The sequence below is a fragment of the Conger conger genome, chromosome 17 (genome assembly GCF_963514075.1).
Source record: "Conger conger chromosome 17, fConCon1.1, whole genome shotgun sequence".
NCBI classification, from domain to species: Eukaryota; Metazoa; Chordata; class Actinopteri; order Anguilliformes; family Congridae; genus Conger; species Conger conger.
Genome location: NC_083776.1, coordinates 25,729,929 through 25,746,079, shown reverse-complemented (window position 1 = coordinate 25,746,079; position 16,151 = coordinate 25,729,929). Strand labels below are relative to the sequence as shown.

The 16,151-nt window shown below is 40.9% G+C and overlaps 1 protein-coding gene across 1 annotated transcript in view; it reads left to right on the top strand.

The window, feature by feature from the left end:
- Positions 1–10,353, top strand: part of LOC133116575 (collagen alpha-1(VI) chain-like) — a 29,382-nt gene extending 19,029 nt beyond the window's left edge. Inside the window, exons 26-35 of the mRNA XM_061226285.1 lie at positions 2,442–2,507; positions 4,482–4,517; positions 4,700–4,736; positions 6,110–6,118; positions 6,448–6,581; positions 6,687–6,796; positions 7,079–7,265; positions 7,348–7,522; positions 7,988–8,017; positions 8,775–10,353. Of these exons, the coding sequence (XP_061082269.1) occupies positions 2,442–2,507; positions 4,482–4,517; positions 4,700–4,736; positions 6,110–6,118; positions 6,448–6,581; positions 6,687–6,796; positions 7,079–7,265; positions 7,348–7,522; positions 7,988–8,017; positions 8,775–9,367 (1,377 nt within the window). The 3' untranslated portion in view covers positions 9,368–10,353. The remainder of the gene's footprint in view (positions 1–2,441; positions 2,508–4,481; positions 4,518–4,699; positions 4,737–6,109; positions 6,119–6,447; positions 6,582–6,686; positions 6,797–7,078; positions 7,266–7,347; positions 7,523–7,987; positions 8,018–8,774) is intronic.
- Positions 10,354–16,151: the final 5,798 nt, after the last annotated feature.

Genomic DNA, 16,151 nt, shown 5'->3' with positions numbered 1-16,151 from the left:
GTCAATCTGGCCCTCTCAACCTGGGAATATGATCAAAGTTTGTTCTCTTTCCACTTCAGCCTTAAGTCTTCAGACTGATTTAGTATAAAATGGCTGCCATGACCTACAGGCCCTACATACTTGTGGTGGTGACTGAGGAGAATAAAAAATAAATTCCTGAAGAGATATTAATTATAAAAAGATTTTTTGGCTGTAATCACTGACATTGACTACAAAACTGAGGCGGCCAACTTTCTTGATTTCGACTTTCTAGATTTGTAATCAAACTGTTCATATGCGGTTGAAGCTTTGATTTATTTCTACACTTTGTTTTCACCATAGAAATTACAGTATTTTTTATACAGAACATAGTCACATTCAGAATTTTGTTGCATATCCTTTGCATGAAATCAATGATTGACATCAGTCACCTGTTGACATCACCAGATGCTGAGCATCTTCTCTGGTGATGCTCTGCCAGGCCATTACTGCAGACATCTTTAGTTCCTGCTTGTTTCAGAGGTTAGTCGCTAAAGTGTTCTCTTCATCATATGAAACATATGGTCAATTGGCTTCAGTTCGGGTGAGTGACATGGCCAGTAAAGAGTTTTTCCATTTTTTTGCTTTTATTGCTTCAGCAGTATGTTTGGGATCCTTTTATTGCTGTAGGATTAAGCACCATCCAATAGGTTTGGAGGCAGTTGGTTGAACTTGCTTCTGTACACTTCAGAATTAATTCTTCAACTGCTACCAGCAGTTACATCATCAATGAAGACAATTGAGCCAGTGCCAATGGCAGCCGTACATGCCCAAACCAAAGCACCCCCACCACTATATTTCACAGAGGGGAGAGGGGGTTCCCTTGATGTTGGGCAGTTCCTTTTGGCCTCCACACTTTGCTTTTGCAATTAATCTGATACAAGTGAGCCTTGGTCTTGTGTGTCCATAAGAAGGCTCTCCTAGGTACTTCTGAGCAAACTCTAACCTGGCCATCCTGTTAATACAGCAAACTATTGGATTTAGGTCTTAGATCAGAGGTGTAGCCTCTGAAGTCTTCTGCAGACAGTTACTGTTACTGACACATCCACGCCAGCCTCCTGAAGTATGTTTCTGCTCTGTCAGTCAGCCGTTTGGCTGTTTTTCTTCATTATGGTGCAAATTTCAGTTATCAGATCTTCTTTGGCCTACCAAGCCTTTTGTGATTACTGAGCTTGCCAGGACTCTTATTTTAATGTTGTTCCACGCAGTTGATTTGAAATTGTGGAGTACAGAACAAAATTTGTCCCAGACTTACAGAGCTCACTGTATGTCCCAAGACGTATGGAACTCAGTGTACAGTATGTGTATGTACTGTAGTCCATCGCGGTCTGACTTTGCAGGAGAGGATAATAAATAAACGGGTCTAATGAAAGATATAGAAGTGATTACTAAATATGCGGTCACGGCTCCAAAAGGCTTTGTAAGTCAGAGGATAATTTAGTACCAGTCCCGTTTATCCTCACTGGCGACTGTACTTCTGCATTATACTGTACAAGCGTTGGCCTTAGTCCCACGTATTGAGAATCTATGTGACAGGGCCCCTTGCAGGCGTCTGTGCCAGATGTTCTGCCTTGTTGGGGTTGTCACTTTTTTAACTGCTGTGACTTAGCGAGAACATACCCCTGAGTGCTGCGTTCTTCTTTTAGGGTGGTCGTTTTTTTACATTTCCTCACAGATTTTCACATCCACACGCATATTCAGGAGCTCTACTCCTTTGTCTCACACGCACTTTGAATACTTTGTTATTTTCTTTTAAGCTGTTCAATTTGAGTTACTTGGCATCTAGATACTGGTAATTTTAAGTCAAAATAATGACGCCATTTCATACAAGCTGACCCCTCCCCTTCAAGTTGGAAGAGCTTTATTTGTCTATGACATCAAGTCTCTTTGAAGTGAGGAATCTGAAAGTAATTGAAGCAACACACAAGATGGGGATTCTTTGTCTGGAGACCCCCTCATTAAAAAGAGCATGTGGTTTGCATTATCATGTAAACACTTACAGCAGCTGTGTGTGAACCAGGAAGAACTGGTATACCCGAAAACTGAAACATGGTTCTGGCTATTTTGCACAGTCAAATAAAAGAAGGAATTTGTGCTAAAAGCAACATTTGCCAGCTGTCTGCTTTCCCCTGTCTTCTATTTGAAGTAATGTTAATGCTGCAACATCAGTATTTTCACATCAGTCACCTCACAAAATGTTCTTCACATTTTTGAAACACTGCCTCACCACTTACTTATACATATACGTCTTTGCACTATTTGCCAAGATGTTTATTACTGTTTATTCATTATTCATTTTCTCTTGAAAAAACATATATATGAAAGTTTATTATTTTTTGAATTGCATAAATCATGGAGCCCAATGCTTTCTTTATGCCAGTCAGAGTATGCTTTCCAATGTGGGTTTCTTTGTTTCCCTGTAGAATAACATACCTGGAAATCCGGGACCAAAAGGACTCAAGGGACACAGAGGACCAGAAGGAAAGCCGGTGAGTCATTGGTGTATCTCTGTGGTCCAGGCATGGCCAAGAGATTTTGTTTACAAAATCAGCCAATATCTCATGGAGCCAGCATGGTTACTGCATGAAGAAAACAACAAAAATTGCCAACTAAGTGTTCTCTGGTCAAAGGTCAAGTATTCAATAATAGCAGAATCAACATTTGATCATTAAACACAGGTAGAGTGTTCAAATGTGCATTACTTCTTTTTCAAATCCATATTACAAAATCAGGACAATGTCAAGCCAACCAATTATATGCCTCTTCCTTCCTCCCTCCTAAATGTTATCTTGCTCCCAGAGGAATTGGTCAACTTCTTCAGCCCGCTCCACAGTAAACAGAGAGCTTGATTTATGTGCATGTGGTGAGAGTTTTGAACTTGAATTGCAGTTTCCTGGTGACTTGTCTGGCATTGCATGACTTCCACAGAGGGAGAACATTTCTGCAACACAGGCATCAGTAGAAATATGTCCCACTTTGATCCTGTGGACAGACTGAAAAGGAAGAGTTCAAAATTGTGCCATTAATTTTCTTGAGAAATTCCTGTGTATGTATTTAATTGGACAGGTCACAAAAGAAACTAATGAAAGAAAATACCATACCACAGTTTCTTCCAAGACGGCGCGGATGGTCCAGTGGGTAGCACTGCCGCCTCACACAAGGAGGTCCTGGGTTCGCATCCGTCTGTGCGGAGTTTGCATGTTTTCCCCGTGTCTGCGTGGGTTTCCTCCGGGTACTCCGGTTTCCTCCCACAGTCCAAAGACATGCAGGTTAGGCTGATTGGAGAGTCTAAATTGCCCATAGGTATGAGTGTGTGAGTGAATGGTGTGTGTGCCCTGCAATGGACTGGCGACCTGTCCAGGGTGTATTCCTGCCTTTTGCCCAATGTATGCTGGGATAGGCTCCAGCCCCCCTGCGACCCTGTTCAGGATAAGCGGGTTAGGATAATGAATGAATGAATGAATGAATTTCTCCCAAGATGAAAGAAGTTCAAAAACCAAAAGACAGCCAAATAAAGTCTTGAAAAGTCATGGATGAAAATGTAAAAATTCCAGATGACATGTCAAACCAAGAATGTCAGACCATGTGCACACCAACCCCCAAGTAACACCAGACCCAGATGCAAGGTTCAGATGCAATCCCCAATGTCCACTCACAGATGTTACCCAGCAGATGTTAAGCTTGCTGATATTAAGCTACCTTAATGTAAAGAAAGGCTCACAATTTATGTATTTGAAAGAGGGGGAGGGACACACCCTCTCCTCCTGGCCCATGCATACTTAATAAGTGAACAGAGGAGGATCGTTGTGCCGATTGGTCAGGTGTGGAAGGGGGTCACTCAAATTGCCTTGGATGCAGGGATAAGCATTAAATATTATCAAAAGATTAGTGGTTTTAGCCTCTTTCTACTGAGACCAAACATGAATATGTTAGGTCATCCCACTCAACTATTGAATGCCTCTGTTAAAATGAAAGTTTGCTTCTGCAGAAGTAATTCTGTGCTTCTGCATAGGTGAACATTAACAAATAACCAAATGACCATGACTCTTTTGGCCTCAGTGGCCATGCTCTGACCTACAGTGGTTCCGGTGTGTTGTGGGTTAGTTTGTATCTTCAGAAAGTAATAAAACTTTCAAAGGAGAGAACATTTCAGGACACCCCAGGTTTGTATACAGAGATGGGACCTGCAGCGTGACTTAATTGCCCCAAGGAAGTTTCCTTTGATGTTGGTGGAGGGAAGAGGAGAGATGGGTCAGGTCAAACAGAGTGCAGGACATTTAATCACAGTGTGAAGTATGAGCAAGTTTGTAGGACCAAATGTTACTGTCTCTTTCTCAAATCCAATAATCTAAAACCTAGATATGATAGTACTGATTATTAATTCCACAGTACTTTAGGACTGTTGATCATAACTCAAGGACTCTCTCAGTCCTCTAAAGCCACCTGTAATTTCTCCTTTGTAGGGACCAGCTGGGCCACCTGGACCTTCGGGCGCTGATGTAAGCCTGACAATATTTAATCAAGCCATTCGTACCGTAAGACTGACCTATACATAAACACCTACTGTACTTGAATGCTCCCCATAAAGCACAGTCCCCAACCGGTTTAAATTCTAACATAATGCATTTTTGTGTGTGAATGGCCTCAGCTGTATGTAACTTTGTTTCATCACAATTGATAGGAATGTGAAATCCTGGATATTATCATGAGGATGTGCTGTAAGTACTAGTATTCTTAATTCATGACTGATTTATTTTTTCTCAGTTTAGTGAAAATCCCTTCATGTTCACTACTGAATTACACTTTCACATTCAACCCAGCCTCTTAAGATTGAATGTTATTAAAGGAGTAACATGGTGGCTGGTCACACTCTAGGTTTTTATATCAAATTTGCACAAGAGGCCATTGAAGGAACATGAAGTATTAAATACGTTCTTTCGTTTTGGAGACGTAAGCCTTTTCAATTTATCGTCCTATTTTCAACCGGCTGAGAATGTTCTCCTCGTAGTGCATCACAAGAGGATAACCTTTCCCCTAATCCATCCCCTATAACTCATGACCCATAGTTTGCGCCGCTGGCCTACAGGCAAGACAATGCAAATATTTGACGTTAGGTTCACTTAAATTAGACTGCCTTTCTAAGGACTATTAGACTATTTCTGGTTATAGTAATTTAGCTGGCTAGCTAATGTTAGAAAGAAAGCTAACATTAGCTAAAAAGAAAGCTAGCTAGTTTTTTTTCATAAGGTGACTTTATCCATAACGTTAGCTAGCTAGTTTGCGTTCATAAGGATGCTGTAGTTCTGCTTTTATCTTAACTTGGCTAGCTAGCTAGCAAAAAATTATTATTGAATAAAGTATCAACTATTGATAAATTAGCTACTGATATTTGATATACTACGGTATCTAACTTGTAAAAATTCAGTCTTCCAAGAGTGTGTATCATGGAGGTAGCTATGGTAATAAACAAAGTGGGGGCACGTCAATCATAGCAAATTGGTTCTCATTACCACAGGCAGACAGTTTGTGTGAACTTTTATAGCGGGAAATTTAGGCTTAGAGAAAAATATGTTTTCAAATACATTTAAGTGACTGAATAATAAAAAGTATTTATTTTATTGTTGGCAAAAGACAATTTGCAAGTGTCACATTCAACCACCATGTTACTCTTTAAAGAGAACACAACCAACTGGCCAACAGTAAAAGTTTCTTACACAGCACTACGCATCTCTAGCGATCATAAGGAATGTTTGATTTTCAGCAGACCTTCGGGGCTCTTTTAACAAATAATCTGGGGAGTGGATTGTACTGGAATGCTAAAAGAACACTGACTTTATGAACCCTTATTTCATTGCAAGGGCAGCGGACACACTGAAGATTTATTAAAGTTAATGGCCAAGTATTTTCAAACCAGAGTAATAACTGTTCAAATAACTACAGTAAAGATTACAACAGCAAGCAATAAATTGTGCGTTGAAGGATTTCAAGCTTCACATGTAAATCATGTATATAATGTTCTATAATTATAATATTGTTGTGTAATAATGACATACATGCATTTTAAAAAAGTATTTTATTTATTTTTAAACAGCTTGCTGTGGTGAGTACATTTCCCCCCTTTGAAGTGCATGAAGAAATATACTTTTTTAATCGATTGTGTGTGAATACACTAGGGTATGACTGTAGCCAAGAACTTGGACATAGTTTTTACATGTCCTTTTAGATTTTTCCTTTTTTTTTTGCCTTTATCTTTGTTTCCCTTTCACATTTAATCTTCTGACTCAGGAATAGAGGCCCCCCCCCCTCCACTGGTTATTTTTGTGCCTGCACCTGTTAAGCTACACATGAAGTGAGAAATATGACTGGGAAGTAAAATATAAAAAAATAAAGAATAGTGTTTGTTTGTGTTCTTCTATTGATGTTTTCTAGAGAGCAAGTGCGGCCCACTGGACATCGTGTTTGTCGTGGACAGCTCAGAGAGCATCGGCGCCCAGAACTTCGCCCTCGCCAAGGACTTCATTCTGACTGTAATTGACAGACTGATGAAAGACCAGCAAGTCAGGGTGAGTACAGTTACTCACATGCCTGTGACACATTAATGAGCACAATATCCCCAGTGAGTAGAGGTCAGTCACTGAGGGCCCTTGTGATGTCATTTTGTCTCCCAGTTCGGTGCCAACGAGTCACGTGTAGGTGTGGTGCAGTACAGCGGTGAGAATGCTCAAGAGGTGGTGCGACTCGGTGACAAGAACATCACCAACCTCGTCGAGCTCAAACAGTACGATACCTTTGTGACCAATGTTGTATACACTAGCTAGATACTTTTAATGCATCAGACAGAAGTGTATTTATCCAAAACGGTAGACTAACAATGTTGCATATATCGTACTTTTGGTCCTCATTTAGCCTTTGTAACAGACCTCCAGAACAACTAATTTGTGGGAGAATCAATCAAATGTCTAAAATGTGAAAATAAGCAAAATAACCATAGAGTGTTTCCTAGATACCAACTGATAACCATAGAGTGTTTGATAGATCATCATAATGTTTGTTCATTTAGAGCGGTGAAGGACTTCAGGTGGCTTGCTGAGGCCACATACACCGGAGAAGCCCTACAGTTTTCCCTGACCAACTTAATCTCCCGTATCAAAGCCGAAAACAGCATAGTGCTGGTCCTGACAGATGGGCGTGCAGACGTCATTAGAGACACAGTGCCTCTCAACGTGCTCTGCAACCAGGGGATCAGGGTATGTGAAGGAAAACAGATAGCTGTTCAGTCAGAAGCATGTTGCCTCTCCCCCAAACACTTACACTTACATTGCCTTACAGGTGGGCGGGGTTGGTGTTATGGATTACAGTGGCAGAATGCCCAACCCAGAGCAGATTGACGGCATGGTTTGTAAGAACGACCCCAGGAAACCCGGTTTCTCTTTTATTCTCGACAACTTCGGTGAGCTTCTGGATGATACGTTCCTCACCAACCTGACAGCTCAGATGTGTCAAGGTATAAACCTCCTCTTATTAGATGCGGTTTCAGAAAGCCAGATATATTTAAATGATGCATTTAGCTTACATTCCATATTATGTCTGTCATATTGACTGGCATATCAGCACTAATGTATAATCAGAGTTTATTTTAAATGTATTGTAAAACAGTGATATTTTTGGCGGTTAGTTTGAAATATACAGTAATTCAGATTTTTTTTTTTTATCCTAAAAGGCTTACCCAAAAATCCAAATAGAAATCATGGGTTATTTGAGGACAGACAGGAAGTGGAAGGTATTTTTTTCCACATCCTGTGTGTTGCTGAACCCATCAAGTCTTTCAAAGTAGTTTAAACACTTGGGAGACTGCATAAGGCTTTTAGTTTTTATCAGCTTTCTCAAGAGAGTGTAGGCATTTCCTTTAGGCGTAACCTATGCTGATAGAACTGAATGTTGTCTGATTTCTGTTTTTCTTTTTTTGTAGATAAGAAGGCACCCGATTTTAAATGTCCAAGTAAGTTCTAAAACCATGTTCAACACTGTTCAAAATGATCTTGTAGACCAGGGAAATGGCGACCTGTAACTCCTTTTCTAATCCCACAACAACCCCCCTCTTAGAGGACCAGTTTACTGTAAGCTTAATTATCATTTTCATTATCTTTTGCATTTTCCTTTTCCTTTTATTCTCAGTATCATTATTAAAATATAATATGAATACATCTGTAATCTTCCTTCATCTCCTGTCTTGGTAAAGTGAGAATATAGCAATATTAACAATGAATAAGAAAAACACAATATGTTAAATAAGTAAAGAAATACCTTATGAGAATAATCTCAAAAAGAAGCAAAAGTTCAATAACTGGAACCACAAAATATACACAGTACATATATAAAGTGGCCTTCAGCCCTATATCACCAACCCACCCAACTCTTCCCCAACATATAAGAAAATAAACAAAACAGTCATCAAATTTTAAGACTTAAAACAGGTCAGGACAGAGCATCATGCAAACTTTACGAGAGTCTGTGGCCTGCAACTCCTTATTGAGCCGACTATGTCAGCCATAACTGACTGAGTGGATTTGACTAAACACTTCTCACTGAAGAGTAGGTTTTTTGGAATGCTTTTTAAAAAAAGTCAGTGTTCTCAGTGTTTTCAATTAGCAGTAGCAATCGCTTCGTCAGCATTAGAATGTTCAATTAAGAGCCTTAAAGGGTTAGCTGCGTTTAGCACCATCATAAGTACGTCTCTCTCCATGTCCCTTCTGCAGTCATCTTCAAGGCTGACACCGACATCTTCCTCATGATGGACAGCTCTGCCAGTGTGGGCAGTAAAAACTTTGAGCTGACCCGCACGTTCGTGAAACGCCTGGCGGAGCGCTTCCTGACAGCGGATTCTTCACACCTCGTCGACGTGCGCGTGGCGGTGGGCCAGTACAGCCGAGACGCCACCATAGAGGCCGACTTCTCCGGCAACTACACTGAGGTGGCGGGCAAGATCGACACCATGGCCTTCCAGAACGCCGCCACGGACGTCACGGGCGCCCTCAGCTTCGTCATCCAGAGATTCAGGCGCTCCAGCGGTGTGAAGAAGCTGCTCATCTTCTCCGACGGGCGCTCCCAGGGGGTGACGGAGACCCTCATCCAGAAGAGGGTGCAGGAGGTGCAGGCGGCAGGCATCGAGATGTACGTGCTGGCCGTGGGGACCCAGGTGAACGAGGCCAACCTGCGTTTCCTGGTCAGCCGCGGAAGGCCGTACGACGTCACTTATGCCCAGCGCCATCTCTCCAGGGCCGCCGACTACCCCTCTCTGCTCAGGGGCGTGTTCTACCAAACTGTGTCCAGGAAAGTGTCGCTGGATTAAAGAAATTTGGAGAACAGGGCGATGGGAGGGGATTAAATAGTGTAGGCGGCAGGGGTGGGGGGTGTAGGATTCAGGAAAGGGGATATGCAACAGAGAATAGGGTGGCAGGCAAACTCAGCACAGATCATTTGTGATACATATTTTAAACTAGATCCATTTTGGTGCTTGTCTTAGATTATTCTAGTTTTATCTTAAAGAAAGTCTTCAGTTATTCGTCAAGTCAATTTCAGCAATTTGTTATTGAATGCATACCAGGGCATGGAAGGTAAACCTGGTACAACTGCAGGCTTGCCTTTGAATGGAGAAGTAAGACCAGTTCAACATTTTTCTGTAGACTGCATCAGCAGCAGACAGGAGGTGTATAATTCCCGCTAAAATGTACTGATTAAAATAATACTTCTGTAAGGGCAGGTGTATTGTTTGAATGCACTGTACATGTGATCCATACCAATGTGGATATACAGGAGATTCTGCCCATTAAAAGGTCACCAGCATTATAAGGATTCATCCTCTCATTTTGTTTCTTTGAGCTATTGCAGTGTTGCAATACTTAAATGGTATTAGATCACCTGGTTTGCCTAAACAAATGTTTGCCTTAACTATTCTCTGACAAAGTTTTAATTTGTTGAAGAAAATTAGCCATTTTATCTGTGTTCTTTTTTTTTTTTTTACAATAACGAAAGGGGAAAAAAAACAATGTGCTTTATTACATGTTTTATTAGTATTGAATAACATATCACTCAAATATATCCAGTGGTGCTGTCTCCAGTGGAGCCTCTCAGGCTTTCCTGATCTTTTTCAGTTTGTCTGTTTTTTTTGTTTTTTTTTAAATATATATTTTGCCATTGAAAAAAAAAGTACAACTATCTGTCAAAAATAAGACATTACCACTAGGTTTTTGTAAAGATTTCTTAATCTGCCGGAGACAATTACAGCCTCAGAGCTACTGTAAGGGAATGTTCCTTCAATAAAGGGTCCTTCACCAATCCGGATTGGAGTGTGTTTCTTCTGGGGGTTTAGCAATACAGATCAGAGTGTGTTTCTTCTGGGGGTTTAGCAATACAGATCAGAGTGTGTTTCTTCTGGGGGTTTAGCAATACAGATCAGAGTGTGTTTCTTCTGGGAGTTTAGCAGTACATGTCCACGCTCTACCACTGGGGGTTTGGGTTGATGCCTTTCACATATGCAGACACAGGGGATAAGGGTAATGAGAAAACCACCAAGGTCTTTACTATGACAAGGCTGGAATGCACTGGATTTGTAACCGTCAAAGTATGGCCTCTTTGAAAATTGCTGTCTTTAACAGCTTTTTAAGGTAGCTAAACCGTACGATAAGAAAAAAAGTGTTGTGTGATGAAATAGCCAGGGATCTCATTGCCATGGGTCATAGTACTTAAACAGTTAAACAGAAGCTTGCCCATTGCCGATGTGCTGGTCTTTATAATACCACAACTAATGTTAATCATGATTCACAAAAAATGCTGTCCTTCGTATTGCCCTTTTATAGCCAGTCTAGTTAAGCTGCGTTCATTTATTTATCAGGAGACATGTCCGGTGTTGGTCTCCTGCCACGAGTACAAACATTCTGGTTAGTTTATTCTATGCCATTGATGTCATCTGTTTTAAGTATTAGCAGCGATGGGAGTTAATGGGAGTTCATAAGCTTTGGACAATGTATAGACACAAACTGAACTGCATAAAAAATATTCATTCTTAGTGACTGGCTAGCTTGCCTCAATGTTTCCAAAATGTTTCATGTTGGCTGACTGGTGACACCATTTCAGCACCATGGGGCCTCATTTATATAATTTGTGTAGATTAAACTAATATGGCTCCTTTTCCGAGACATTGTTCAGCTATTAGCATAAGCAGAAAGCTGCAAGTCTTATACCTGCAAAACAGCTGACGCGCCACAAGGGATAGTTTTTAGGCGTGGTTGGAGCCTTGTTTAGAGATATGCAAAGTTTTTTTTATTACATTTGATATACAGTGGATGTACAGAATGTGATTCAATGTAATTCAGTGCATTGGAACCAAAGGCAAAACTTGGTCAGGGCTGCATTGGTAGGATTGGCCTCAATCATATACAAGTCACACTAGGTGTGTTTGAAAGAGAAGGGGTGAGACTAGATGATCTGGATGATTTCATAAAGAGTACATTCTAGCCACCCAGCCTCTGTCATCCCCACCCTGAAGTCCTCATCAGGCATCCATTCTCACCTCTTGTTTCACCATACACTGTAACATCTCCAAGCAATCACTGTTGTGTGCAAAAGACCATCTGGAGGGCTCTCTACAGCTATACAGTATAGTTGTACAGAGTTGTAAGGCTACCTCACTTAACAGGTTTCTCCTGTCTTGAGTGAAGCACCATGAACTCAGCAGGGTCAATGCTACGCCTGAGAATATTTTACTTAGAAAAGTATGAAGCTCACAAATATCCCACATTTTTCATGCATTGGGTTCAGAGCACAAAGGAGCACATGCTCCTTTGCTTGAAATAACATTTTGTGTCACATTATAGCAGGTGCTTTAATGTGACATCAAATATCATATGGTATAGTAAAAGGCATTTTCTTCCTGAGATGGACGTTGTTGAGTGGAAAGGTGGGCCACTCGCCCATCACGGTACATCAACACTAAGATACGGATTACTGCTGTCGGTAGAGTGCCAGCCCTGAACAGGGTGATGTTCCAAATATTTTTTTTAACTCATAATTCTGCCATTTATGCGTGAAATGTTGTGACATTGCAAGATCAGAAGCACATTTATTCATGGAGCTCCAAGCAGCTCCAAGCAACTCCAAGCAGCCAAGAACAAGCGAGAGACATAATAGTAGCACAATGAAGAAGCTGTCTGCGAGCAGCACTCCAAGACATGTGCGCAGTCCAAAACCTAATCAAAAATACAATAAAATTTCAGAGGAAACACACATACACAAGGACACTGGATGCCACCAGATGGGGATCTCTGAGGAATGAGACCCATGAGAATCCTGGGAATATATAATATCCATCTGTAAGAGTTTCCATTGTCACCCTGCCAACTGCAGTCAGGCACATATGAACTCTCCGGAAATGAGGAACATCACCCTGGCTATCTGCAACGGACTATTTCCTTCCGCCAGCTTTCCTTCAAATAAGCCTAGATAAATGAGTCTACCATTAGTCTACCAAGACTACTGATAAAGGATAATTAACACCTGGTTCATTTTCCAGAGAGGGCTATAATTCCATTCATATTACCATTCTACTTGTCCAAGGTACATTTGGAAGTACGTTGCACTGCGGAAAGGGGGCTAGAATAAAAAAACCATTAATGTGCCCTATCACTGCACATTTTTAGAATGGGCTTGAACAACTTAGATGTACCAGAAATTGGTAAATCATTATAAACAGTGGTGATTCAAGGACAGAAAATGCATGAAAAGAACGAACCAGCTAAATTATAGCTTCACAAAACAGTTCAAATGTATTTACCCAAAGTTATCATCTGAATTATGTGAAAGCGACCGGTATGAAAGAACCCAGTAAGTAGTATCCTCCTTCAGAGTATGAGGTAGTGTGGACTGAGCAGGAATGAACCACATTAGACATTTGGTTCCATTAGTCTTATGATGACTAATAAACAAATGCCGAGACAGGAGTCTGTTCGCTTACAAATGTGTTCTCTATGTGTAGGGCTTTTTCACCGCTGTGAGTCAGACCTTCCTTCCAGACCAGTGTGTAAGTGAGGGAGAGGTCTCCCAATTTAAGCAGTTAAAACAGTTTAAACTGCTTGGTGTGTGTGTGTGTGTGTGCACACCTGCATGCGTGCATGTGTATGTGTGGACGCCAAGCACATTCTCAAAATAACAGAATGCATCAGTGAGAAAGATAAATATGATTGTGTCAAAATTTGGAGGCGATTCTCTTTGTAGGAACAAACTTGTGCCTAAGCTCTGCGTTTGTGATGCAGAGAGGCCTCTGTTCTAAAATAACAAATCCATGGCCACAGCTGCTGTAGAGTTTAATAAAGATGTACTGAGCCGCAGGGTCAGTACTGTGCAGGATCGTGGAAAGATCATTTGGTATCACTCACATGCAGCTTAACCTTATGGCTACACAAACACAAATTTCTGACTCTCAGCAACTCACATGGGCCCTGTGATCTAAACACAGATCATCACTTGCAGCAAAGTAAGTTTACAGTAAGCAGCAATGCTTCAATTACAGAGCAAGTTATAGGGTAACAATTGACTTAACAATAACAAGCCTCAATTGACTTGTAGCAGTGTAATTGCATGTGTAAATAGTTGTGAGGATTAAGCAAGTACAGGGTTTTAATTGTGGACCAACCTCCAATGAGATCAAAGGTCATCATTCCAGTTATAGCACAGTTGGAGTTATCTTTTCAGCTCAATGTTTTCCCCTTTCACCTTTCCATGCTGCTAGTTCAGAAAAGCAACAACCGAAAACTGACTTTGACTCTTGCTGTTGATTACTGGTTCTAAAATTCAAGAAAATGTAAATCAAGTAAACATTTATTTTTTTCAGTGTAAATATTACACTGATTCATCACAACAACTGCCATGACTGCACTCATGAGTTAATAGCCCATGCATTCATGCAAACCTGTGATGATCCGGGACAGCGGTTTCTCTGGCAAGGCAAGCCCAATCAAGCTAGGTCTGGAACTCAGTGTGATGATGTACTGTTGTGGCTTCACAGGTTCAGTCCCCAATGGAGCACTTGTGTACCCTGCAGCAAGGCCCTCAACCTGAATTACTCCAGGGCACATCTTGTTGTGTTGCGTCATATAAAATTGCCATTGTGATTAAAACTAATGTAATTATGATCAATTCAACTTTGATGTAAATCCAAACATATGGGAACATGGACATCTTTGGCCAGGAATAGTTTTCTATGTTTTTTTTTTCCCCATTAGGATATGGTACAGATAGGGTTGCCACATTTGATTCGTGACATTTGACGCACCACTATCCATTCAGAAAAGTGTTTATTTTTGACCAGTCTGAGTTGTATGTTGTATATCGTTTTATTTTTTTTTTGCTGCTGGTTGCTTGTCTGATTTTGTTCTCTCCCCCCATTTTATAAAATTAAAAAATCAGAAGTATTAGGCGACTACCTCTAGGCTAGTAACTAGCTGAACTTTCCTAAGGTGGGGTCGGTGAAGTGAATGCACGTGCCAGACTAACAGCCTGTGCAGCAGTTGCTAGGTGATCAGGTAAACTTTCGTATTTCTGCCATCGATTAGAAAGAAGAATAGGCATATGGCCAATCGTCGCTGTTTCTTACAAATTTTTACCCGTTTAGAGACACGGGATTGGATGTCTAAATGTAAAGAGGAAAAAACAGAATAGCAGTAGAAGAATCCGGTTTTATTTGGAGGTGACATTATTTGTGTCCCGGGAAAGAATAATAATTTTATGGGGCAGTCGCTCAAAAAAAGAGAACAATCCCGAGAAAACCAAAACGTGTGGCAACCCTAGATATGGAATAGATTGGACAGAAAGGACCATCCTGGGTCCTCTTCTTTTAATTTGGCCTCAGTATAAGTAATTCCTCAGTTTTAGATATTAGAAAATGTGTAGTGTATTTTGTGATAATCTTCCTGGCAAGTCTTTATCTGGATTAACTTTTTTCAATACCGATTTCAAATCTGGTAAATGTTCATGTGTTCCATTCAGCAAACATCTGGCACACAGCTGGAAACAAGTGGGGTCATTTGTATCCTTTCAAATAGAGAATTAATGTTGACCATGCTGTGGGAACGATTTCCTTTCCGGAAGAAAGGATCTAAAAGAGATTGCAACCTTTTAGCGTGTGATTTTAGAGGTGACATTGTAAACTTCATTACATGGCACTGTTAGTTAATGCAAGCTGCACACATGGATGCACAGAGACAGGCTGTTTGGGACATGAACAGCAGCTAGCTGATCTTCAACAGACATATGAATTTCTCTTACACATTAATGGAGCACAATTATTTATCGAAACAAGTACTGGCATGTTTACACACCTCTGTGCAAACCACACAAGCAGTCCTGTCAGTGGATTTGTTTTCCAGCCCTTGTTCACTGTGGTCGGTTCCATGACACTCAGTGAAAAGAATAAGCAATTTCACAGAATCCTTGATAGGTAATCTGGCAACCTTATCATTCAGCCCTTCCCCAAATTTAACTGTCTTAACAAATCCCTGCATCTCAACTTGTGTGGCTTGTGGCTGTGACACAAAATGGCTGCCGTGTAACATCCGGGTGGTTGCTTTTATTCCCCAAATGCCTCACTTGCATTGAAGACTTTCCTTGCTTCATGGTCAAGCACTTTAAGATCCTAATATGAAAGATGGTATAGACTTATGCATGGATTTGATTAAGTCCACTCTAGCACAGGCAGAATGAAGCTAATTGCACCTCACCACTGCAAGCTTTCTGTTGCAGTCAGCTGGTAAGAAAAACTCAATAAAAACTCTAGATTGCCCATAGGTATAAGTGTATGAGTGAATGATGTGCACACCCTGCGATGGGCTGGGGGGCTTTTTCAGGGTGTATTCCTGCCTCTTGCCCAATGCATGCTGAGATAGGCTCCAGTCTCCCTTTGACACTGCCCAGAAATCCATCCATCCAAACATTAACTGACACCAGGCTGATAATTTGTTCAGGTCAGTGAGACTTTGATAACATGACAGCTTCACCCATTCAGAGGCAGATTAATTTAGTCCATTGGCAATGCATTTTACAGAATGTAAGGTGCAGTGAGGGGTCAAGTGAGATAAGAGGCC